The sequence below is a fragment of the Eschrichtius robustus genome, chromosome 10, assembly GCF_028021215.1.
Source record: "Eschrichtius robustus isolate mEscRob2 chromosome 10, mEscRob2.pri, whole genome shotgun sequence".
Taxonomy (NCBI): domain Eukaryota; kingdom Metazoa; phylum Chordata; class Mammalia; order Artiodactyla; family Eschrichtiidae; genus Eschrichtius; species Eschrichtius robustus.
In genome coordinates this window covers 104658672-104683324 of record NC_090833.1, presented here as the reverse complement: position 1 = coordinate 104683324, position 24653 = coordinate 104658672, and the positions used below count along the sequence as shown (strand labels likewise).

Here is a 24653-nt window from a genome sequence, read left to right as displayed (position 1 = left end):
GCAAGTTTAGACACATGGGTAACAGGGCACGGGGAGCTAGCACACACCCAGCCCCAGCCCGAGAAACCACCGAGGGCCAGCTCCAGGGCATTCCGTTTATAGACACATGCCTCCGGGATCCAGGGCCAGGAGGTGGCTGTTTCCTGACGTTTCTCCCGCCTGACTCTTGGTTGACGTGGCCCCCAAACCAGGCAGCCACTTCAGACGAGATTGCCCGAGCTGATCCCCCAGGCCCTAGCTGCCTCGGGCTTCACGCACGCTGAGGAATCTAGACCCTGCTCCTGGCTCCTCTGCCCTCTTCCGTCCCAGTACGTCTACTGGACACGTGTCCCGTCCTTCATTCTCAGTGGTCTGTACCTCTGACAGTGTTTTTAGCTTCTGGGTCTGAGTGCTCTTGGAAGAGACACTAGAATGATATCGGCCCAAGTTCAATGGCAAACTCCAGTGAGGACCCTGGCTTTATTAATACAAAAGTAACTGGTGGGTCAAAGGACATGGGGCAAATACTTAGAATTTTAATTGTCCCCACGCATTGCAGGATAAACACATACAGCGTGCTTTACTTTTACAGAAATAAAGTCCTTAAAACGATATAATGTCAAGGAGAAGAGGGTGGAGGTGAACCTCATTTTTCTCTCCTTTAAAAAAATAGAAATAAAATTCTTGCCTGGTTGACATGGGCTAACTTACTGCTCGTTGACTATGAATTGCCTTAAACACACAGAAAAAGCAGCCCACCTCCCAATCTGACCCATATATCCCTGAAAGTCAGAACAAGTTTCCTATCTGCTAAGGCATGGGAGGCAGCTGAGAGCAAATAAATTGTAACCTTAAAAGACAAAACCAGACAAACTTATAACACAGGATTTAAAATGCTGCACTTTTTAACCTCTGATTCTCCCTTCTGGCAAGGGACCATTTTCAGAGAGAGGAGGAAAAGGGAGAGAGTCCTACATCTCACACAGAGAATAACCCAGCTGAAGGTATGCCCAGCACCGGGTCCAAAAGCTCCTCACTATTCAGACCCAAGTTGGCTGAGGACGCGAGGATATTGAAAAAGCTGACAGAACTCGTCTGCACAGCTAAGAATTGCTTTATAATGCTCCCAAAATTCAAAAGGAAAAAAAAAAAAAAAGAAGGTAACGTGGGAGGAGACAGCTACAACAAAATGGCCAAATATTAATTTATGAAGTAGAGCAATACACACATGCGGGGTTCACCATACTCTTCTCCCTGCATTCGCCTGTTTGAAATTTTCCATAATAATTTCAAATTTCTTTTAAAAAAGCAAATTGAACATAAGCCCATAAACCCTAGTGAATGGCCTCAGACAGGTTCCTTCTAAATTCGTCCACGGTTGATAATGGTGAACAGGGGGCCAGTGGGGGGTGGGTGTGTGTGTGTGCACATGTGTACGCACGTGAGCACACACAGGTTTCAGAGTAGTGCAAACGCACACGGAAGAATTGCCAGGAGAGCCTGTTAAGCGGCTATCCTGTCTCTACCCCCCCCCCCCGAGGTTCTGGTTTAGTAGGTCTGGGGTGGAACCTGAGAATCACCATGTTTAACATGCTCCCAGGAGACACTGATGTTACTGGTCTGTGGATCACGCCCTGAGTAGCTCTGTTTGAGCGAACCGGAATCCCAGAGCTCAAATGCTCACGTGCCTTCTCGAGGCCTTTGAGAAGAGGGTACGAACTCTCCTGCTTATTCTGACTGGGGACCAGGGGTTCCCTTGCCCGACCTTCTGTCCCCACCCCCCAACTTCGCTCCTGCCCCTCTGCGCGTCCCCTCCTGCCACGCCCTGGGACCATGAAACATTACCTTCTGCTGGATTCATTACCGCATCGTGGAGCAGGGTGGACATACTCCCAGCTATCCCTGCAAAACAAACTCCAGAAAATTACCCTCTGGGACCAGGGGTTCTGAGGAAGTTCCTGGAACCCTGGACCTTGCTTTCTAAGAAGCAAAACTCACTACCAACTCCACCCAGGTGAGCATTGAGTCTTCAAACCCTCAAGTGATCATGGAAAATACTGGATAAAAATAAGGAAGGTAACACAGGCACCGTCACTCACGTTTCAGTCCTGCAGAACCTCATTTTCCCTAGGAAAAGGCTAGACCTGCCAACATTGGATGCTACCAGAAAACACACTTGGTGGCTTTTTCCACCATAGAGATTTTAATTCTCTCTCATCTCTGGCCTTTGCCTACAGATTAACCCACTCTGCCTTTACGCTGGGGGCAGTGGGAGGGGATGATAATCATGTATACAGCAGACAGGGGGCAAAAAGAAGAGAAACCTTTAAGAAAATTCCTTAATAAAATCCAGGCATTTTTTAAAGCAAGCGGCCAAGGGAAAAGGGCGTCAGGGAGACCTGCATATGGCAGATTTCCAGGGTGAGTCTGCAAAGTGATGACGTGTCTCAGAAATGGCCGAGCCCATCTGAGGGTCTCCTCTGGCCTGGCTTCAAGAACCAGGAACTTCAAAAGCCAGATTCCAGCCTGGAATTTTTTGCTTTTGGCTCTGGGTTTCCTCCCTCTGTGGGTGACACTGCCCAGTAATTAAGATAACTGCTAAAAGGTGGGAAGAAAGAGGGACACAGGCTAATGCTTCAGAAATGCATATAAATCCCCCTCCCTCGCTCCCTCCCACACGCTTACGATCATCCCCAGAGAGGTCAAAACGCGACCAAAGCACACACCACAGTGAAGCAGTAACAGTGCTGGGCAGAACTTGACATAAACTGGGCTCCGTTCAAACCGCCTTCAAGGGGCTCAGAGACCAAGGAGCTAAAAAGGCAGTTTCAGCAAAAGGAGGGCCCTGAGGCCACGAACTTGAGGACAGCATCAAGAGTGCAGATCTTGGTGACGGTCCGGACAAATGCAACTAGGGGCCGATTTTTAAAAAGCAAAACCAATGTCTGCAAACCAGCCAGGTTGGAGTCATTATTACCAGGGTTTGCTGGTGGGAGGGATGCTTTCTGGTTCTGAGTAGAACAAAAAAGAGAAGGGGTAGAAAGTTGTTGCCAGTCACATCTACCTCTCTGTTGCTGAAAAATAAATTTGTTAAAGTAAGTTCTCCTTATGCCACTAGCCAGAGTCTCACTCCAAACCCAAACAGAAACCAACAAAAGCCAAACCCACAGGAGGCGAAAATAACCACTTGGCAGGGCCCAGTAAGACAAGCCTGTATAACAGTTGCCTGCGGCCAGCTCAGGCCACCCCCCACCCTCCTGGTTCCCTCAAAACAACAAAAGAAAACGATTTCGGCCCTTGCTTGCAGAGAGATGCGACAGACGGAAGAGAATGGGGGCGAAATTCCCAAATCCCCAGAAGCTTAGGTGGGAAAGGTCCTCTGCGCAGGAGCAAATCCTTTGTCAGCCATAAAACTTCTTGACCTTTTAAAGCTTAGTTAGATCTTGACGTTGTAGAGACCTGTTGGGCCAGTTTTTAAATAGTCTCAAAGAAGCTGTCCACATAACTTTTTTTTTTTTTTTTGGAATCCAGCATTCAAAAGTTTTGTTTCTATTCAGGGTTGTTTGTTTTTTTGTTTTGTTTTGTTTTGTTTTTCTCCCCTAGATCTGATCATTAATTGCTTTTGAATTTTTTTTTTTTTTTTTTTTAAAAGCAAAAAGGCAAAAACCCACTCAACAATGAAACACCTCTGTCACTGATTCTCCCTGGGCTTCAGAGAGCGAAGGAGGGGAGTGAAAAAAAGCGCGTGCGCGTGTGTGTGTGCGTGTGTTTGGGTGTGTGTGCACACACAAATCTAGAGTCCTTGATTCATGAGCAAGCGTGGCGGAGATGAGGCATCAGGCTGCTGGGTCACAGGGAGGAGAACCCTGGGGAAGGGTCTGTTGAAGGAGAGACCTTTCTAACTCCAGACAAATGCTTGCAAATACCATTGGCTAGGTGGCTGTTCCCTTGGTGGTGGAAAACGGCATTTAAAGTCCTTTTCATGTTTTCGTAGCAGGCAAAATACAGGGCATGGGCCGGCCCTGCGCCCATCATCATCACGTTGAGGCCTCGCAAGGGTCTCCAGAAGCCTTCAGTCCGTATGATTTTCTTGAGGGCTCCGTAGACACTTGTGTAATGGGCTTTGGGATCTGGATTCAAACTCTGCATTCGTGTCTGGGGGAGGGTGAGAAAAGAAAAGAGTGGGGTTAATGAGGCTGGTCAGGAGGGAAAGGAAGACCCAGGGAGAGAGTGAGAAAAAAACAGGCCATTTTTATAGACTCACAGGATTTCTGGGTGAAGAAAACTTTTATTCTTCTCCTTTCTGGAGTAATCCCCCATCCCTACACACACACACACACACACACACACACACACACACACGTTCACATGGATTTCATTATGCCCAGCAAAGGCGGTAAAAGATGAGGGGCAGGATTTGGAGTAGGAACACCTGCCCGGCCACTGGCAAGCTGTGTGACTTCTGATGAATCCCTTAACCTCTCTGGGCCTCGGGATTTGGCACCAGAGACCAGTTTCCACGGATCGGGGGTAGAGGGGTGGGGGGGATGGTTTCGGGATGATTCAAGGGCATTACATTTACTGTGCACTTTATTTCTATTATTATTACATTGTAATATATAATGAAATATTTATACAACTCACCATAATGCAGACTCAGTGGGAGCCCTGAGCTTGTTTTCCTGTAACTAGATGGTCTCATCTGGGGGTGATGAGACCGCCTCGGCTCCACCTCAGATCATCAGGCATTAGATTCTCATAAGGAGCGTGCAACCTAGATCCCTCACACGTGCAGTTCACACATAGGGGGTCGCGCTCTTATGAGAATCTAATGCCACTGCTGATCTGACAGGAGGCGGAGCTCAGGCGGTAATGCGAGCGATGGGGAGCGGCTGTAAATACAGACGAAGCTTCACTCACTCACCTGCTGCTCACCTCCTGCTGTGTGGCCCAGGGGGTGGGGACCCCTGAAATAGAAGCATCATTATTATCCAGGGGTTCCCACTCCGGTTCTAAAGTCTTCTGTGCCCTCACTTATCTGAGACCTCTGTGTTGTGAAAGCTCCATTCAGCCCCAACCGTAAATCTCCTTGGAATCCTCCATCCCCCACCCCCTCATCTCCTGTAAATACTTTTTACATTTCATCTATACAAGTTAGCACTGAAATATACGGTCTTGTTCTTAATTTCTTCCTATGTATAGTCTTGCCCCCTGGAGGCAAAGACCAACTTTCCCCATCTCTGTCATCCCCATCACACTCCCCAGGCACTTGAGTAGGTGTGAAGGTGAATCTTATATGCCAACAACCCGGCAAGGCCACGGTACCCATGCCGGCTCCAATTATGGCCAAACACTAGTCTACACGTTGCTGTGAACGCATTTTATAGATGAGATTACCATTTAAAGTCAGTAGACTTTGAGTAAAGCAGACTACCCTCCATTGTGTGGGTGGGCCTCGTCTAATCAGGTGAAGGCCTGAAGAGGGAAAAAAAACTAGTGTCCCCCGAGGAAGAAAGAATTCTGCCTCCAGTCTTTGGTTGTAACATCAACTCTTCCCTGGGTCTCCAGCTGGCCTGGCCTGCAGATTTTGTACTTGCCAGTCTCCACAATCATGTGAACCAATTCTCTCTCTCTCTCTCTCTCTCTCTCTCTCTCTCTCTCACACACACACACAAACATATACACATTATTGGCTCTGTTTCTCTGAAGAGCCCTGACCAGTACAGTAGATAAGAAATATTTGTGGGTAAAAGTACCACACTGGCTCAGTCCTGCAAAAGCAGCATTCCCTCCTCCACTCCCCTCCACCCAACACACACACAGTCTAGATCAGAGGGTCTCCAAACTTTGGTAGGAATACCGTTTTACCTCTAAACAAGACCATAAAGAAACTAATATATAAAATAAAAGAGCTTCTCTGACTGGAAATGGGACAAAAAGTTCTGTGCCCTCCTCTCACTCCTCAAGGCAGAAATCCCCCCCACCAGGAACCCCAGGGCTCAGAGGAACAGCATGAAAACCAAATTAGTGGTGGTTTTCAGACTTAGGATTTTACCAGTTAGTAAAACCACACAGAAAATGGGCACACCGTTGGCAAATTTTCACTTTGCCAAGAAAGGACATAAAAATAATAACAATATAAGCAACAAGCACCACTGCCCTTTATTATAATCATCATTTCGTAAAAGAAAGAACTTTTTTTTATTTTTTGGCCCTGCGGTGCGGCACACGGAATCTTAGTTCCTTGACCAGGGATCGAACCCATGCCTCCTGAAGTGGAAACGTGGAGCCTTAACCACTGGACCACCAGAGAAGTCCCAGGACACCTTTAATGCTTTAAAAAAAAAAAAAAAAAAAGTAAAGACTACTTCTGACTATAAAATTGGTTTTTAAGTTCAATTTAGCTTTATTAAGTACTACTTTCCCCTCTTTTCTTCTACCACAGACTGGTGAAAATGCCCCCTGACTCAGCCAGAGGAAGCCGCCAGACACTTGGGTCCCACATTCCCAGGGGCGAATGGACAGGATCAGTGTCCCTGTACCTTTTTGCTTACGTGTTTTCTATTCTAACCCGTTTCAAAAGGATTTTAGGCAACTTGATAATGCAGGACACATTATAAGCAAACAAGACCAAAGGAAGAAGTGGGTGAGTGTGTCAAGCAGGAAGGTCGCTGACTCATGGCTACAAAACCTGTGCTTTGCTTGTAAGTGTACTGCTGGCCAGAGAAAATAAAGTCTACGAAATGCAAAGTGCTCCCTTTGGAAGAGGCAAAACTGGTGCTCCAGGGACGGCAGAGGTTCTCTAGCACTAAATTCTAACGGATATTTGAAATTGCTCAAGCTTTAGAGCAAATGAAGCTTCATATTTCGCCTGGCTTTTTCTTATCACTGCCCCTGATAAAAATCAGGAGCCTGACGCAGGAGGTGGTACAACCAGGTGGCCCAGAAGGCAAGTTCTGCTACCAGACAGAACTGATTCCATCACTTACGGTGTGACCCTGGACAAGGCAGTTAACCTCTCTAAGCTTCAGCTTCCTCTTTTGAGAGAAGGAGTGAGAAAATTAAATGTCTATTACTATCCTTACGGTTAATAACAATAAAGGATTCATCAAGAGGCTAAGTAATACGGTTCTAGTACATGGCCTTCCAGACCGTTCTAAGCTCCGTGGAGCAGGGGCTGTGTCTGTCTGAGTCACAGCACATCTCCAATGCCTATTATAGTGTCTAACTCACAGTGCGGGACCAATAAATATTTGTTGAATGAATGGATACGCAAACAAACACACGTGCAACTTAGGATACCGACTAGGGTGAAGCGGTACTATGTCCCTTATTCACCTCCCCTAAATATAAGCATGCTTTCCTGGAATTACCTGTCCCTCCCGGCACCCTTTATATCTAGAGCTTTCCTTATTGATGAAAAGTTCACATTTGGCTGCATTTCTCAAGCCCAGAGTGTGAGTCTCTGAGCCACAAGAGGAGCAGAGGCAGCCTGTCCCCGGGGGCCTACCTGGGGCCTGTCACTAAGAAGTGGCTCCTGCCAGGCCCATTCCCGGAGGAGAGACCCGCCTTGGGGAAGGTCTGCAGCAGTTGCCTGTGCTGCCTCCTCCCGGTTTCTGGCCTGGGGTGGCAAGACCAGCCTATGGAGGACAGCCTTCCTCGGTCCTGCAGCACCTCGGTCCTCAGCCTTGCAAGCAGGGGTGTGGCAGTGCAAGAAAACACACAGGACTGGAGTGAGGGGCTGAGACACTGGATCCTGGCCCTCACTGGCTCTGACAGGGCCAAGCGGCCTTGGCCATGGCATCTCACCTCTCTGGTCCCCAGTGCCCTCAACTGTAAAGCAAAGGGGAGGATCAAAACAGCGGCTAAAAAAAAAAAAAAAAAAAAAAAAAACAGCGGCTAATTATCAGAATCACTTGGGAGATGCCTAAAAATACCTGTCTGGGCACCACCGCAACACATATGGATTCAAAACTTTTTCTTTAATTGAAGTATAGTTGATTTACAATGTCATGTTAGTTTCAGGTGTACAGCAAGGTGATTCAGTTCTCTCTCTACATATACACACACATACACACGTATATGTATATACGTGTGTATGTATGTGTGTATCTATATCAATATATATATATATATTCTTTTTCAGATTCTTTTCCCTTACAGGGAAAAGAATTTTATTTTCCTTATTATAAAATATTGGGTGTAGTTCCCTGCGTTATACAGGAGGTCCCTGTTGGTTACCTATTTTACACACGGTAGTGTGCATATGTTACTCCCAAACTCCTAATTTACCCCACCTTTCCCCTTTGGTAACCGTAACTTTTCTATGTCTGTGGGTCGATTACTGTTTTGTAAATAAGTTCATTGGTATCTTTTGTTAAAAATTTTTAGATTTCACATATAAGTGATATCATATGATTATTTGTCTTTCTCTGTCTGGCTTAGTTTTTTTTTTTAATTCCCCAGATGACCCTGATCTTCACTCACACTTGCAGAGAACTGCTAAATAAAGGCCCCTTCTAGGCCCCAACGCTTTCTAATGACGTCCTTCACCCAGCCTCGGCAGTAATCGATTCACCTTTGGTCACTTGAGGAGTGGTGAGGGCTGGCTGGGAGGGTGGTGTATGTGGAGAGGCAAAGGCAGGGAGTAGTGGGCACACGGTGCCAAGGCTTTAGAGCCGGCCAGGCTGACATCGCTGGTCTGCATCATCTCAGCTCTGGGACCTCAAGCAGGTTCCTTAATCTTGGGGTATGGGAAAATCCCCCAGAGAGCTGTTGGCAGACTGAGTGAGGTAACTTCAGGAAATGTCTGGCTTGGAGTGCAGTCAACGATAATCGTCCCCCCACCTACCTGCCCACTATATACGTGAAGGCACAGCGGGCGGGGGGCGGAGGGCACGGGTGGTCTCTGCCTTACAAAGCTGCTCATGTCAGCCGGCTCACGGAGACTTACAAGGGAAATTTGGGGTTGATTTCTCACCTCCCCCCTCTTTATATGAGGGGTGAGGCAGTTGGAATAAATAAATTTTGAACCAAAACATATCATCCTATGGAAAAGGACAGCTGGACTTCAGTGGACTTCTCTGTCCTCGGGGAGGTGGGCTACTCAGTGGCAAGCCATATTCAATGACCCACGCCCGGAACAGAAGCAAGTGGTCCATGAGTGCTGAGGACCCAGGAAGCCCCCTCTCAGCCCACGTCAACCACCATGGCCAGGCTTGGGGTCAGCCCCTCCTTGGTCCTGCAGCACCTTCATTTCTCCAATCTGCCTGAAGGGGGCACCCACTCGGGGTCGGGAGCCAGGAGACCAAGAGGAAATAAACAAGGAAAGTGCGAAGTAAGAGGAGAATGATACGGATTGTCAGAAGGAGCTCAGAAAAGGGAGCAGGAGTGACCCATCTGTACCATCACGTGAGGTCATGAAAGCATCCTCAGAAGGGAGCCTGAGAGAAGCTGAAGGTGGGCAGGTGAGGGTGAGGCTGCAGGGACCAGGGCTGGAGAGCAGATAATCAATACAGTCTCTTGTTTTTCTTTTTCTGTGACACTGCCCATAAAATGTACAACTGAGGGCTGGGCATTTTCTATCTACCTGTGGACTAGAGAAGGAGAAAAAGTTAGGGGTGAGTGGGAACCACCCAAGTGTCCATCGATAGATGGATAAGCAGAATGTGGTCCACCCGCACAGTGGAATATTATTCACCTTAAAAGAGAAGGAAATTCTGACTTGTGCTATGACATGGGTGAACCCTGAGGACATGATGCTAAGTGAAATAAGCCAATCACAGAGAGACAAATAGTGTATGATTCCACTTATATGAGGCCCTAGAGACCTCTAATTCATAGAGACAGAAAGCAGAATGATGGTTGCCAGGAGCTGGGGGGAGCGGATACGGGGAGTTATTGTTTAAAGGGTAGGATTTGGGTTTGCAAGATGTAGAGTTCTGGGACTTCCCTGGCGGTCCAGTGGTTAAGACTCTGTGCTTCCACTGCAGGGGGCACAATCCCTGGGCCTGGTCAAGGAACTAAAATCCTGCAAGCCACGCGGCCACAAAAAATTTTTTAAATTAAAAAAAAAAAAAAGATGTAGAGTTTGTGGATGGATGGTGGTGATGGTAGCACAACAATATAAACATACTTAACGCCACTTAACAGGACATTTAAAAATGGTTAAGATGGTACATTTAATGTTATGTGTACTTTACCACAATTAAAAAAAAAAGGTGTGAGGGTGGAGAGAAGGAAAAGAAAATGAATGAATGAAGATGCACAAAGAGCAGAAATTAAAATAAAATAAAATAAAAAAACAAGAAAACGGAGACAGAATTTCACCAACTGCCATTTATGTCCTGAGTTTCAGTTCCTGCCTAGCTGTCCAGCTCCCATGTTTATAATAAACTCCCATTCTTTGCACTTTAATTCTCCCCTCTTGGAAATTCATAATGTACATTAGCACAATAAAGACTCTGGGAAGTCCTTCAGGAAAGCAGACTGTTGAGCTTTGTTTCAAGGCACTTCTTCAAGGTTTGTCTTTGGCAATGGAAGCCTCGTCTCACTGAATAATCGGTTACACCTTGCAGAACTCACTTGAGAAAACACGGCAGCAGCCAATGGCACAGACCCTGGAAGCAGGAAGTGCAGAGATCAGCTCTAGGAGTCAGAGGGACCCCCGGGGCAGCCCCTGCAGAGCATGGGCAGCAGGGAACAGCCTGGAAGACTAGCCCTGGTGGGGGGCCGTGCGGGGGACAAATGAGCAGGACAAGCCCTGTGTGGCACGTGATGGAGCCTTCTACTCCACATCAACTCGCGTAACTGCCGTTGTTCTCAAAGGGACCGGATGGAGGATGGTGCATGGGCCCCGAGATCAGGAGACCTGGGTCTCTGGCCTGGTTCTGCCACTCACTGCATCACCTAAGCAATCCCCCCCCGACCCCACCCTACCCCCCCACCCCCAGCTCTAGAACAGTAATTCTACAGGAGGGATCCAAATTTTATTTTATTTTTTTTAACATCTTTATTGGAGTATAATTGCTTTACAATGGTGTGTTAGTTTCTGCTTTATAACAAAGTGAATCAGTTATACATATACATATATCCCCATGTCTCTTCCCTCGTGCATCTCCCTCCCACCCTCCCTATCCCACCCCTCTAGGTGGTCACAAAGCCCCGAGCTGATCTCCCTGTGCTATGCGGTTGCTTCCCACTAGCTATCTATTTTATGTTTGGTAGTGTATATATGTCCATGCCACTCTCTCACTCCGTCACAGCTTACCCTTCCCCGTCCCCATATCCTCAAGTCCATTCTCTGGTAGGTCTGTGTCTTTATTCCCATCTTACCACTAGGTTCTTCGTGACCTTTTTTTGTTTTTTTCCTTAGATTCCATATATATGTGTTAGCATACTGTATTTGTTTTTCTCTTTCTGACTTACTTCACTTTGTGTGACAGACTCTAACTCCATCCACCTCACTTAAACCAACTCCATCAACTGCCAGCAAGACCAGAATGGAGGAGGGGTCAAGCCCCTTCCTCAAATTCTCCCCTAAGAAGACAAAACAGGACAAGCCTACCTTGTAGGCCTGTACTCTCTCTTTCTTTTACTCTTTTTTTTTTTTGCCACGCCTGCAGTGGAAGCACAGAGTCTCAACCACTAGACCACCAGGGAAGTCCTGGCCTGTTCTCTCGCACTGAGAGGGCGGGGAGGGAGTGGAAAATGTGTGTTCCGCCCCAGGTAAGCTCGAAGGATCGTATAACAGGAGCTGCAAGGGCTGGGCAGAGAGCACATCTAGCTTATTAGCACCTGCCTTTTCTGCTGGGAAACTGGAGCCCAGAATGGAAAAGGGACTTGCCCAAGGGCACATGGATAAGGAGTCACGGATCTGGGCCCACCAGGAAGAAGAGGGCAAGCTGAGTCTGGCAGGGAGTCCTCGGACCTCCCCGGGGATCCCGCAGAGGCCAAGCCAGCCTGGCCCCAGCCGCTGCAGCGTCACTTGGCCACTGTCCTCCCACCTGACCTGGACACGGCTGGGGATTCCCAATCTTTCTTTCCGAATTTCTCAAAAATAAAAACCAAGTAATAAGATTAAAAAAAAAAAAAAAAAACTTCCCAGGACAAGTGGCACTTTCAAGACCAGAAAAAGATAATGTGAAATCTACTCATCCATCCATTCAAATGCATTTGCCACGCTCCTTCCCTGAGGCAGGTGTGATGGGGAGGGAGACAGGGAGGGGCGTGCACGGGGCTCCCAGTTCACGGTGTGAATGAACAAACATCACAGCACGATGGGCTGCCACGGCTCCCACAGAGGGACCAAGGCTGCGCTGCAGAAGGTCGCCCAGGAATCTCTGCTCCAGTCTTCCTCCCAGAGAAAGGAAATAAGGTTCAAGCACCGAGAAAGTGCTAGGAAGATGCCAAGCAACGTTAGCATCTGCCGCCCAGTGGCTGCTTCAGAATTAGAAGTCAAGTTGCTGAGTTTAATTCCCTCCCATCTGCCAACTGTTTCCAAGGAGCACGGACATCACTAAGTTGAATCACAGTAAGATGCCTAGGCTGGACTGCAGGGCCTGCCCCCAGCCCCCTCCCTATTTTCCAAACCCCATCGCCACCCACCCATGCGTGCAAGGCCTCCCCTGGCAGCCCATCCACGACACTGTGTGCAGCTGCACCGGGGTCTGTCTGCAATGATGCTGCAGCTCCCGTGCACAGCCGCCCAGAGGAGACACGGCCGCCCAAGAGCCGGTGCACACGCAGGCCAGGAGGGAGAGGCTTTTCTTGGCACAGTGCTTTGCGGGGAAAGGATCGCCTTCCGGAGCAAAGCCACAGGCCTCATCGAGGGCTTGGAAAGCCCTCATCGCACCTTCCAGAATCCTTAGGAGGGACACGCAACAGACGAAGCAACCCAAACCACATCAAGGGAGCCAACGCACAGTAAAACTTTCAGCACTCTGAGTTCAAAACGGCCAGCGTCCTGACTCAGACAGAACTTGCATCCTCGTCGTGCTCATGACGGGGGATGGACTCCTGATGGTGCTTCCAACAATCACGCCCTGGCCCTTGGAAAGCACGTGCAGAAATCATAAAAAATGAGGCATGAGGCCAGCATCCAGCATCCACCCCCGCACCACATTAACCAGGAACGGAGCAATGCAGAAAATCCTCCACGGGGAACCGGGCCGTTCGCAGCACTCCGAGGCACATCAAAGTGTATTCCCAGGTTCAAAATTCCAAATCGTGTCTTTTTACATCTCCCAAGTTGGCAAAAGTATATCCATAAGGAGAATATACTGTGTCTCTGATTTTTAATCAAAAGGAAAATTTAGGAGCCAGCAAGAGAAAATGAGTCCTCAAAAGCAGTCCCTGCCTCTCCCCACCCGCAAAAAAGGGGGGTCTGTTGGGAGAATGACTGTACATCAGGAGCAGGCAGTGGGGTGGTGCAGGGAGGACCAGGCATTTGCATTCTGAAAGCCCCTGTTGAGGACCCCCTATATGAAAGCAGCCAAAGGGCCAGATCTTGGAAAACCAGGCAGAAAAGGTGAACAGAAAAGAGATGAGAGGGCTGGGAACACACCTCCAGCTAAATCAGGCCTGCGTCAATGTCCCTGCCTCGCCTACAGGAAGCCCCAGACCTCCCAGGGTTTTCAGGTGGCCCCGATGTTGGGGGAGGGTGGGAGGAAGTGGGTTCACACATGGGAGAGCAAACCTTCAAGCCCGCTCTGCCTTTTCACTTATTTCCCATGGGGTCCAATGTTCACAAAAGTCACATTTGCTCTTCTCATCAGACCAGCCACCCTCAGACGTTCCTGATTACCTGCTGCCTCTGTGGTCTTGGGCCTGGACTGCAAAGGATCCCTGCCATCTGTCATTCACGCTCTCCGGATGCAATCCTGAAACCTTCAGGCCCATTAAGGGTGTGCTTAGGGGGCATTGCTATTTCTAGGGACAAAAGGACTAAGTGATGACATCATTTATATGTGGAATCTAAGAAATAGTACAAATGAATTTATTTGCAAAACAGAAACAGACTCACAGACATAGAAAACAAACTTACGGTTACCAAAGGGGAAAGGGGAAAAGAGGGATAAATAAGCGGTATGGGATTAACAGATACACACTACTATATATCAAACAGATAAACAACAAGGACCTACTGTATAGCCCAGGGAACTATATTCAATATCTTGTAATAACCTATATAATGGAAAAGAATCTGAAAAAATATATATAAATATGTATATATATTGCTGTACACCTGAAACTAACACAATATTGTAAATCAACTATACTTCAATTTTTTTTTTTTTTTTTTTTTTTTTAAAAAGGACTAAGTGAAGAGCTTCCACGATGTATTCAGTAGAAAACACATATTCCACCAAGACAACCCAAACCAAGTTCCTCGGCCTCCCAGGGAAGAAGCCACAGCACCAAACACCACGTCTCCTGGACACAGGCCACAGACCCCAGAGCATATCCAACCCAGAAAGGGTGGCAGAAGAGGGCCATTTGAGTTGCACCTGGAAAGGGGGACGGTACTTAAATTGGCAAGAAATGGAGCTGTCATTACAGTCCCTTCCACACTATTTGACTTTTTGACTAGGTGCACGCGTGACTTTGATTGAAAAAAAAAGCAAACAGAGCAGAGAAAGGAAGGGAACATTCGGGCTGAGGAGGATGTGAATGTGCTGGTGGGTCTGGGAAACGGAGGAGGGTCTGGCTGGAGGGCGTGTGTGCAGGGGACGCGGTAAGGTGTGGATGGAGAGGGAGGGCGGCTGAACTCCAGGAGGCCCTGTCTGAATAGGTTGCTAAGGTGTTTGGAATTTACTTTACAGTCAAGTGTTCTCCACGGTTACGCCCGCACTTGACAAAGCAGCTACAAGTAAGCAAGAGGGTAAGCAAGAAGGCTGGCATCTCCTGCATCTGGGAGGAGGGACCAGGCCTGTGCAACAGAAGCCCTCCCCATGGGGTCCCATTGCGGGCCGGCGGCTCGCTCCCAAGCTGCAAGGTCACTGTAACAGCACAGCCACGGAGTCTGCCTTCCCACCCACAGGCAGCAGCTCACGGCCTCGCCTGTGGCTCCAAGGATGCCATTCCCACATTCCTTTATCATAGGAGCCAAACCTGCTCACTCCTCCCCTTCTCTAGAAAATTCTATAGCAGGAGGGAGGGATGAAAGAGTCTGTACCTGGCTCAGGCCCCAGGTACCTAGGACACACTCAGAGTACCGGGTTGGTGGCCCGCCCAAAGGATTAAATTATCTCTGCTCTACAGGTGGGCAAATTCCCAAGATTCCAGGTAACAGGGTTGGAATGTCATGGGTGGGATTGGAGACCTCACTGGGAGACAGAGAGGGCGGGGAGAGCATGGGTGGAGGGGAAGCCTGGACCACTGGTCACTCTGACCCACCTTGCTTGGCTCCAGTAAGACGAGCCAGGGCTGGACTCCTATGTTCAAGCCCCACGTCTGGCATGAAGGACTACGTGGCCTTAGGCCAACTGCCTTACTTCTCTGAGCCCCAGTGCCGATACTCACAAAGGAAATGTAATAGATAAATAAATATAATAAAATACTTATAATAATAATGTATAATATATAATATAATGAATAAAATAATTATAATAAACAGTTAGATAGCAGCTAACTATCCCCGTTTTACAAACAAGGAAACTGAGGCACAGGGGGATAAGCGACTTGCCCCAAGGTCACAGAGTACAGACAGGACCGGAAGCCACACGGCCTGGCTCCAGGACTGCGCCCTTAACCACCAGGCTACAGGACCTCTCATGAAAAGGTAGACTGGAAGGGTCACCTATGACCTCCAGCTTCTCCCTGGTCTCTGATGTGCCCTGCTTCTATGACTGTGCTAAGTCACGTGTACACCACCTCCTGTGCCGGACCTTTTAAAGAGGGAGTAGCCCTGATGCGTCAAAGTCACCTAAGTCCTTGCTGCTTAAGTCCATGCAGGTCCTGGGGAGGGGGCGGGGGTGTCTATGTCCAGGTGGTACTTAGAGGCAGTCGTCCCCTGGAGGTCACACAGCATCACTGTTTCCCAACTCTGGCCGTCAGCCTGGACGCTGGGCTCAAACAGAGCTGGGCAATAGAACCCGGTTCAGTACTAACCCATGTCTGTCCTGGAAAAGAGCTTGAACCACTGGCCCACCCAGGTTGTGGGCAGGAAGGGCATCCTGACCAACGAACACCCCCGGCACTCCATCAGTATGCAAAGGCTGAGACTGAATACTCCAACGGTCAGGCAGCTTTCAAGGCAGAATTTCACTCACCTGGCCTCCCCGGGGCCTCCCCTGACTCAGCAGCTTTGTCTATGGCATTGGCTTAAAAACACCCCACCTACAAGTAAGGACAAGGCGTCAGAGGCAGAACTGGAGAAACACCTCACTCTCCAAAGTGTTCTGTTTTCCTGGCATCTGGGGGAACTCGCTGAAGCATCACAGAACCGCACTGAAGAACAAGCTTAATACGAGGGTCCACATGGAAGCGCCCAGGGAACACACGAGGTCCCCCACCCCAGAGCAGCAGCGCATCTCCTGCATGCAGGAGAAGCAGACTCCCAACAGCCTTGCTCCCTACTTCAGCCGTCCAAGCTCCAGCAACATCTGTTTTGTTTTGCATGGGGTGGAGGGGCTCCTCCTCCCTCTGGGCTTCTGTTTGATTTCAGAGTTTTCCCACCCATCCAGCCCTCCCCCAACTCTGCTTGGCTGATGAGGAAACGGCTGTATGACTTGCCCAAGCTCCCAGAGTTAGTCACCGCTGCACTAAGGCTGGACAGCACTCCGACTCCCGGACCCCGCCCACTTGACCATCCTTCAACCGCACTTTGTTAAAACTCCCAATCATGGAATCTCAAAGAAACCTTGTTCAATCACCCACCCACCCAATGCTCAGACAGTCCCTGGGGTTTGAGGTTCATCCATTCACTCAACCATCACATACTGAGCTCCTACAACATGCCAGACGCCGTTATTAGGACCTGGGGACACAAAGATGGCCCCGTCCTCAACCACGTCACTATTTTTGAGCTGTACACGTTAAGTTACTAAAATTCTCTGCCCTTCAGTTCCCTCATCAGTGAAAACCCCTACCTCACGTGCTTCCTGCGATGAATAAGTGAGAAAACACAAGCACATCGACCACCTAGCACCGTAGAGGAGGTGCTCGGTAAATGTTAGTTAGCACCACTGCAATATTTTGTAGAAGGGCTTCAGCAAGCATGACCCCTAAACTGCCACCTGTGTTCATACAAATGGCTTTGAAATATCATGAAGAACTACCACCAAAACTAGCTTAATCTTGCCTAGAAGGTGAGGGTATTTTTCCCTGCTTGCTCATAAATGGCTGTTTGGCACAAAGGATCTCATCACAGGTTTGGACTGAATCATTAGACTACAGAATAGGATAGGCCATAAACCACACAACAGAGCTCAGGGTCCTGGGAGGAAGCTACCAGCCACAGGGCACTGGGGACTCCAGGCCACAATTCCTACAATCTCATAGTAAAGGGACAGGAATGGAACCCCTACTCCAATCCCTTCTGACCAGAAAGAGGCTGGACAAACCGGAGGCGGCCCTCCAGTTTCCAGTGGAGTCCAGACCCACGACAGTCAGCTGAACAGGCTCTGGGGCCTCACCTGACGTAAATCCCAGCTCTGCGGCTTCCTCTCTCGCACCTTTGCACCTTTGCACCTTCCGCGAACTACTTAATCTCTCCCAGCCTGCTTCCTTACCTGGAAATGGGGCTCATCATAGCAGCCGCCTCCTAGCCTCTGTGACGATTAAAGGAAATAATGAATGCAAAGCCCTTTGCCTTGGGTCTGGCATCCAGCTGCTGGTGCTTCTATTAATCCTTTTTATGGGGGTGAGGGGGAGATAAATAGCAAACTCCTAGGAAGATGTCATGTCATCTTATTCTAATTCGTTCATAAGACGCTCATTTCCTTGAGAAGGATGCCCCCAGGATCCACCCTGGTTGGCAGCAAGGCCCCTGCAATCACTGCATATTTGGACTAGACGACCTGAGTGATCGTCAGGACTGCCCAGCAGCCCTTTAGTTCGCTGACCCTCTTAACAGAAGAGAAACTGAGGCCCAGGGAGGTGAGGGATCTGCACAAAACAGCCCCTGAGGGTCTCCATCCCTCCCACCCACCCCACTTCCACAGTCACCTTTCTCTGCTCCCCATTTCTAAATGAATGGAGCCGGCTGCTTACATTAATCCTGATTATGTAACCATCAGGGGAGCTAGAGAGGTGGGGGGAAAATCTAGGGTCAATTTACACTGGTGCAAAGGGTCCAGACGACAGCGCTGCAGAAAGTTCACTAAGAGCTCAGGGCACTTCTGGAGACCTTTACCTGGTGCTTAAGTCCAGGGCTAGGGCCAGGCAGAGCCCTTAAGTGCCAAGGTTCCCTGAAAACGGCTGATTGGCACCCATTCCCGTGCAGTCACCACAGTGGTAGTGAAGGCCCTCCCCAGCTCTCAGGGACCCACCACCCTCGGAACTGCAGGGAAACAGCCAGCTGGGGCCAAACTGAGCTACAGGCCCGGGCACGGGGCACCCTACATGGGGTCTGCTCCCTCTCCCGCATTCCACCTGTGGGTGTGGGCCGGCTCTCAGGTCCCTCGGATTCTGGGGATAAATCCAAGTGTGTCTCACTTTCCCAAACGGGGGATCTGGGGGATCCCCCCAAGATGTGCACCTAAATGTGAGCATGACAGAACAGAGAAAGCCCTGTTCCAAGCGTCAGAAGACCTCAACTCCCATCCAGCTTGGCTACCAAATCCCTGAGGAACTCCTAGCAATCGGTTTGCCTAGCTGGGCATCAACATGAATTTCCACCAGCAGGTAAACCGAGAGGTGGAAGATTTCCTGCGTTTTGTTCACCCATCTATTACAATTGCAAATATTTGTCCAATGAATAAATGGAGTTAACAGATTATCTCTAAGGAGGTCCTTTTTGGCCTCTAACATCCTAAATCTATAAAACCAGTAAAGAGTCTTTTAAAAAACAAAACGTGTGGGAGAGGAGTGTTTTATTTGGGGGGGGGGGGGAGATAAATCTACATTACTAAGTATTAGGACTACCCGCAGCTTAAAAACACCTGTATTAAAAAAAAAAAAAAAAAAAAAGAATTCCAGCAGAGATTAGAACCCTTGTGTGTTGCTGGTATGTGTGTAAAATGGTGCAGCCCCTATGGAAAACAGTATGGAAGTTCCAAAAAAAATTAAAAATAGAATTATTACACGATCCAGCAATCCCACTGCTGGGTATACATCCAGAAGAATTGAAAGCAGAGTCCCAAAGAGATATCCGTACACCCATGTTCACAGCAGCATTCGTCACAATAGCCAAGGGGTGGAAGTAACCCAAGTGTCCATCCATGGATGAATGAATAAACAAAAGGTGCTATTATCCATGCAACGGAATATTATTCTGCCTCAACAAGGAAGGAAATTCTGACACATGCTACAACATGGACGAACCTGGAAGACATTAAGCTAAGTGAAATAAGCCGATCATAAAAAGACAAATACTGTATGATTCCACTTACATGAGGTATCTGAAATAGTCAAATGCAAAGTGACAGAAAGTAGAATGGTGGTTGCTAGGGCACTGGGGACAATGGGGAGATGCTGTTTAATGGGGACAGAGTTTCAGTTTGCAAAGATGAGAAAAGTTCTGGAGATGGATGGTGGTGACAGTTGTATTATACAATAATGTCGATATACCACACTACCGAACTGTACACTTAAAAAAGGGTAAGACGGCAAGTTTTATGTTACGTGTATTTTAACCACAATTCTTAAACAATCCTCAATCTAATCAACAGCTCACTCCATATGCATTTCTGAAATCACAGTCTGAAATCCTGTCACAATCCAATGGTTCCCTGAGGTTTCTTTGCACAGCTGGGAGAGCAATTTTTGTTTTTCTTGCCTGTTTTTGGTGAAGGCGACCAGAGGCTCAAACGCACAGCATAATCGCCTGGACACAGCAACATCCCTGGCTCCAGGGCCTGCCTTGGAAGGAAGTACCTGGAAGTTCAGCCCAGGGGCTCTTGGACGGAAGGCAAAGCTTTGACGTAAGGCAGAAGGGCTTAAGATGCAGAGCTGGGACGCTCACCATTTTCCACATGCTGGCCCCCGGCCCCAATGATGCAGTGTGTCCCTGTCTAATACACCCTTGGCCTGTGTCAGCCCAAAAGAGATCATGCCAGGAAGCAGTACCCCACCTGCCCAGGCGTGGAGGTAGCTGTCGAAAACCAGCCAAATGTTTGTATGTGAGAGACTGGGTGACAATTCTGGTGTTTCCAAGGCCCTACCTTGCCATCAGAGCCAGGGAGCTGAGGGTGACAGCCCTCCTGGATCCACCCTGGACAGGCTCAGGGAGCCAGGCACCTCGCAAGTCCCGTGCACGGTTCCCAAGTCAAGTGCGGTCCTGCCAGCTTCTGCAAGACTGGCTTCCACGCCCTCCAGAGAAGCCACACCTTCTAAAGCAAGCCCCACTATTAGCCTGTTATCCACAGGAAAAAAAGCCTTTTCAAAGCTGCCCTGTCACCAGCCTTCTCTGGCTCATTCCTCTACTTATAATTATATCAGGTGATGCGTCTGCATGCCTGTCTCCCATTAAAGTCTGACAGAAACACGAAGGAAGGGGCAGCCTCATCTGTTGTGATCTCAGCGCCCCAGCACTGTGCTTTGACACTCCGTAACGATAGTCAAGGACTCAGAGGTACGCTGCATTTCATCCACAGACGCACACAAAGCAGGCACTTTAAGCCCCAGATGTACTCTCTTCCCCAAACAGCTATCTGCTTACTGAGGATCTATGTCCCCCAGTGTGATGCATCTCACATTTTCTGGGGTCTAACACACAGGATAAGAGCCCAGGATATAAGCCCTAGGACAGCCAGGCTCCAGAGTTCAGGGAACACTAGAGGGCTAAGCATGGGCCCTGGGTAAATTTCCCAGATGTTCCCGAAGCCAGATTTCCCACAAATGCTGCTGTCAGATCATCTCCAAAATGCTGGGTGATTTACGTGTAGGCGGGGCCAGGTCACAGCTGGAGGGGATGTTCTCCTACTTTCTTCATAGACCAGACAATAACAGAGAAAGATGACAAAATACCAGAAACACCAGGCTTGATGTTCTAAGGGTCTCAGGGGAAAGACACCAAAGGTAACATCCTGCAGACTCGCCTTTCAGCCTCCAAAATCCACTTGCACGTATACTACAACTTTTTGCGTGTACAAATTATTTCCTAAGATTTGGGGGAGTTATTTGTAAGTTTCCCTGGATGCCTAAGAGAATGGCAGGAACCTTCAGTCCTGGGTGAGATTTCATGCCGATGAAAACCCTCATCCTGGAAACAGAGCTCAAGTGTATGATTTAAACCAAAGTCAACTGATGAGAAGGGTTTCCAGGGGGAGAGAGGGAGATGGGTGCCGGGGATGAGAGTGAGTGGCCAGACCGCAGGAGTCTCACATTGGTAAAACAGGGTCATTCTACCAACAAATTCTCCCTATGACATAAACAGGGTGCTGCTAGGGGCGCTGGGGATGATGGGGCAGGCAGAGAGTCCTTGCCTTAAAGGAGGTTATAGTCTAGGAGGGGAGGGGAAGAGCAAACCAAAACTCATACAAATAGGGACTTCCCTGGTGGTCCAGTGGTGAAAATTCCACGCTTCCAATGCAGGGGGCCTGGGTTCGATCCCTGATCAGGGAACTAGATCCCGCATGCCGCAACTAAGAGCCCACATGTCGCAACTAAAGATCCTGCATGTTGCAACTAAAAAACAAAAAAAAGGTTCCCGCACGCCTCAATGAAGATCCCACGTGCTGCAACTAAAGACCGGGTGCAGCCAAATAAATAAATAAATATATAATTTTTTTTTTTTAAGTCATACAAATTAAAAATTCCAAACTCTAAATGTCCTGAAGCAAGGGAGAAGGTGAAAATGCTGAGACAGTAAAGGCAGGGGACCTAGTTTAGATTTGGGACAGGGTTCTGGAAATGACTTTGAAGAAGGGACCGGAAGCCTGGAGGGAGCCACGCAGGTGAAGCACGGGAGAAGGGGGCCACCTGGGGGCACGGGTAGTGGCAGGTGGGATGTGAACAGAGGCCCCGAGAAAGGTGTTGTCATTGCAGCCAGCTGGGTACCAGGAGCACAGCGCAGAGCCCATGTGGAGCCCTGAAAAGAGGACAGTCCTTTGACCCTCCATGGGACGTTTCAGTCTCTTTGGTCCTGACCTCAGCACAAGCCACGGGGAGTGATGGGGTTCCCATCACCGTGCGGGGAATGGCTGTAGCAAGCCTCTCAATGTGGCAATGCTGGGTGACCGTGGCCGTGCCGGCTGACCCCTCGATGACTCAGCTTCCTGGTAGTGAGCTCATGAAAGGTCCTCGGCAGGAAGGACTCAGAGAGCTATAAACAGAGCCTTCCAGAAGCATCTGCTACACGGCTCTCCTTGATTCTAGGGTGGGGCTGTGGCCATCCAGCATTTCTGGAATTGTGTGAACGAATCGTTCGCGGTCTTTCAGTGCTGTAGTTGGAGGTTTCAAGTAATTTAAATAAATGATCATTTCTCGGCAGGTACTCTGGGAAACGGGGGCCCCAAATGGTAGTTGGGCATCTAGCTCTTTTCCTCCTTGGGCATTCTAGCCCTGGGAGAATTCCAGGGCTGGGGGCCGTGGGCAGGGCTGGTCTTCCTAGCTTCCTTCTTCACGTAGAAGTGCTTGCAAGTCTATAGGTTCCATTCCAAGTCAAAAGACAGTGCCCAGAGTTATAGAGCCCATGCAAATAAGGAGTAGAAATTTTAGAACTGGAAGCTTCCTAAGAAACCATATAGTTTTAGTTCCATCTTGCCATTCTACAGATGAAGAAACTGAGGCTCAGGTTAAGTGAAGTGTTTTCCCAGGGTCACTCAGTTGGTGGGCTTTTGGTCACCAGGAGCTAATTGTAACACCCTGAAATGCAAACTAAATGTTGCTGTGTGTGTTTCCAGAGAAAGGATCCGTTTTGCCTTATTTCTCCTCATTTCATCCCCTGCCCTCCACGTTCAAGTTCTGGGTTGACAAAGCTTCTTCCTGTCTCTTAAACTCAGAGAGGATCAGAAATCTGTTTCCAACTTAAAAGCAACTTCTAGTAAAAGCCCAGCTTTGTAGTTAACTTTCATTTTTTAGGGTCTGAAAGAGAATTTCAGAAACTTTCTTGTGATTAGATTATCAGAAAATTCAAAAGAACCTTGGAAGAGACATTCACGGGAAGGTTAAAATGAGAATTCTTACCCCAGGTCAGGGGAAGCATCAACTGGCCGGCCCAATCTCAGGCGCCTGTGGAGGGAACAGTGCTAATTCCAAGGATAAACAGAACCACCTACAACTGTACCCACACAGACCCCATTGTGACAAACTGCAGTGTTAACTCCTTCTCCACCTCCTTCTGAAACTTGTAAGACTTTTTTGGAGGCAAAGAAGGAACTAGGAGTCACTCCAATTTGTCCATGTATTCCTCATTGTTATTCTATTGTTTTTACAATGAAAAGTCATTTCTAAAGCTGATTTAAATCATCTTGCTTTATGTATTTTTAAAAATTGAACTATAGTTGATTTACAACTTTGTGTTAGTTTCAGGTGTACAGCAAAGTGATTCAGATAGATAGATATATATATACACACACACAATTCTTTTTTTCAGATTCCTTTCCATTATAGGTTATTACAAGATATTGAATATAGTTCCCTGTGCTATAGAGTAGGTCCTTGTTGTTTGTCTGTTTTATATACAGCAGTGTGCAGCTGTTAATCCCAAACTCCTAATTTATCCCTCCCCCACCCCCTTTCCCCTCTGGTAACCGTGGGATTGTTTTCTACGTCTATGAGTCTGTTTCTGTTTTGTAAATAAGTTCATTTGTGTCATTTTTTTAGATTCCACATGTAAGTGACATCATATGATACATGTCTTTCTCTGTCTGACTTAATGATGGTGATATTCTCAGTGCTCTAAGGACTAACTATAAATCTTTAGTCATTTCTGAAATAAATTTAACGCTTCACGCTTCCTGGCATAAATACACGTTCATTAATTCAATGATTGTCTGAGAAGCCAAGATTTAAGGAAAAACAATTTTTAAACACAATTACACTAAAAGAGAACTCTCCAGTCTCTCTTTCATATTTTAGATTTTTAACCCTTTCACTGACAACTCCTATCCCAACAGGGCATTTTCTATGGCGTAACGTCCACCAGATCAATCCTTCGCTTCCATCCCGACTGTTTCTCCTGGGGAACAGTTCAGCATTGTCTATCGACACTGAAAAAGGCCCACACACGTCCTCCTTCAAAACACCCAGAAGATTTAGTAACAAAGACCTCCTGTGCCAGGGGAATCCGCAGACACAGAAAGGGAGGGCTGGCCTTGGGGTCGGTTGGTTCTTGCCCATGTCCACTGGACCAGCGTTTTGGAGAAACAGGACTCAGTTTTTAGAAGCTGTGAGATCCAGGAGCTTCTGTCTAAACCTGAACTAGTACAGGTACCAGGAGGAAAACCCTCAAGAGCCCAGCTTCCAGCCTTTATCAGAATCACTGGAGGTTGATGGATAAGCCCCGGGAACTGAACCCTCTGCATTTATAGGAGGATCCACCAGAGAGAGAAGGGGGCTCAAAGGAAAGA

At 48.2% G+C, this 24653-nt stretch overlaps 1 protein-coding gene across 5 annotated transcripts in view; it reads right to left on the bottom strand.

The window, feature by feature from the left end:
* The window catches only part of SLC25A37 (solute carrier family 25 member 37), a 42812-nt gene that overhangs the window by 3810 nt on the left and 14349 nt on the right, over positions 1-24653 (bottom strand). The window contains exons 2-5 of one of the 5 annotated variants that reach the window (XM_068552372.1): positions 16251-16317; positions 4904-4946; positions 3906-4134; positions 1825-1881 (exon numbers count right to left, since the gene is read on the bottom strand). In XM_068552372.1, the coding sequence (XP_068408473.1) occupies positions 1825-1881; positions 3906-4128 (280 nt within the window). In that variant the 5' untranslated portion in view covers positions 4129-4134; positions 4904-4946; positions 16251-16317. Of the gene's footprint in view, positions 1-1824; positions 1882-2705; positions 3834-3905; positions 4135-4903; positions 4947-16250; positions 16318-24653 lie in introns of those variants that run through there. The other 4 variants (XM_068552371.1, XM_068552369.1, XM_068552373.1 and 1 more) reach the window with 4 other exon arrangements.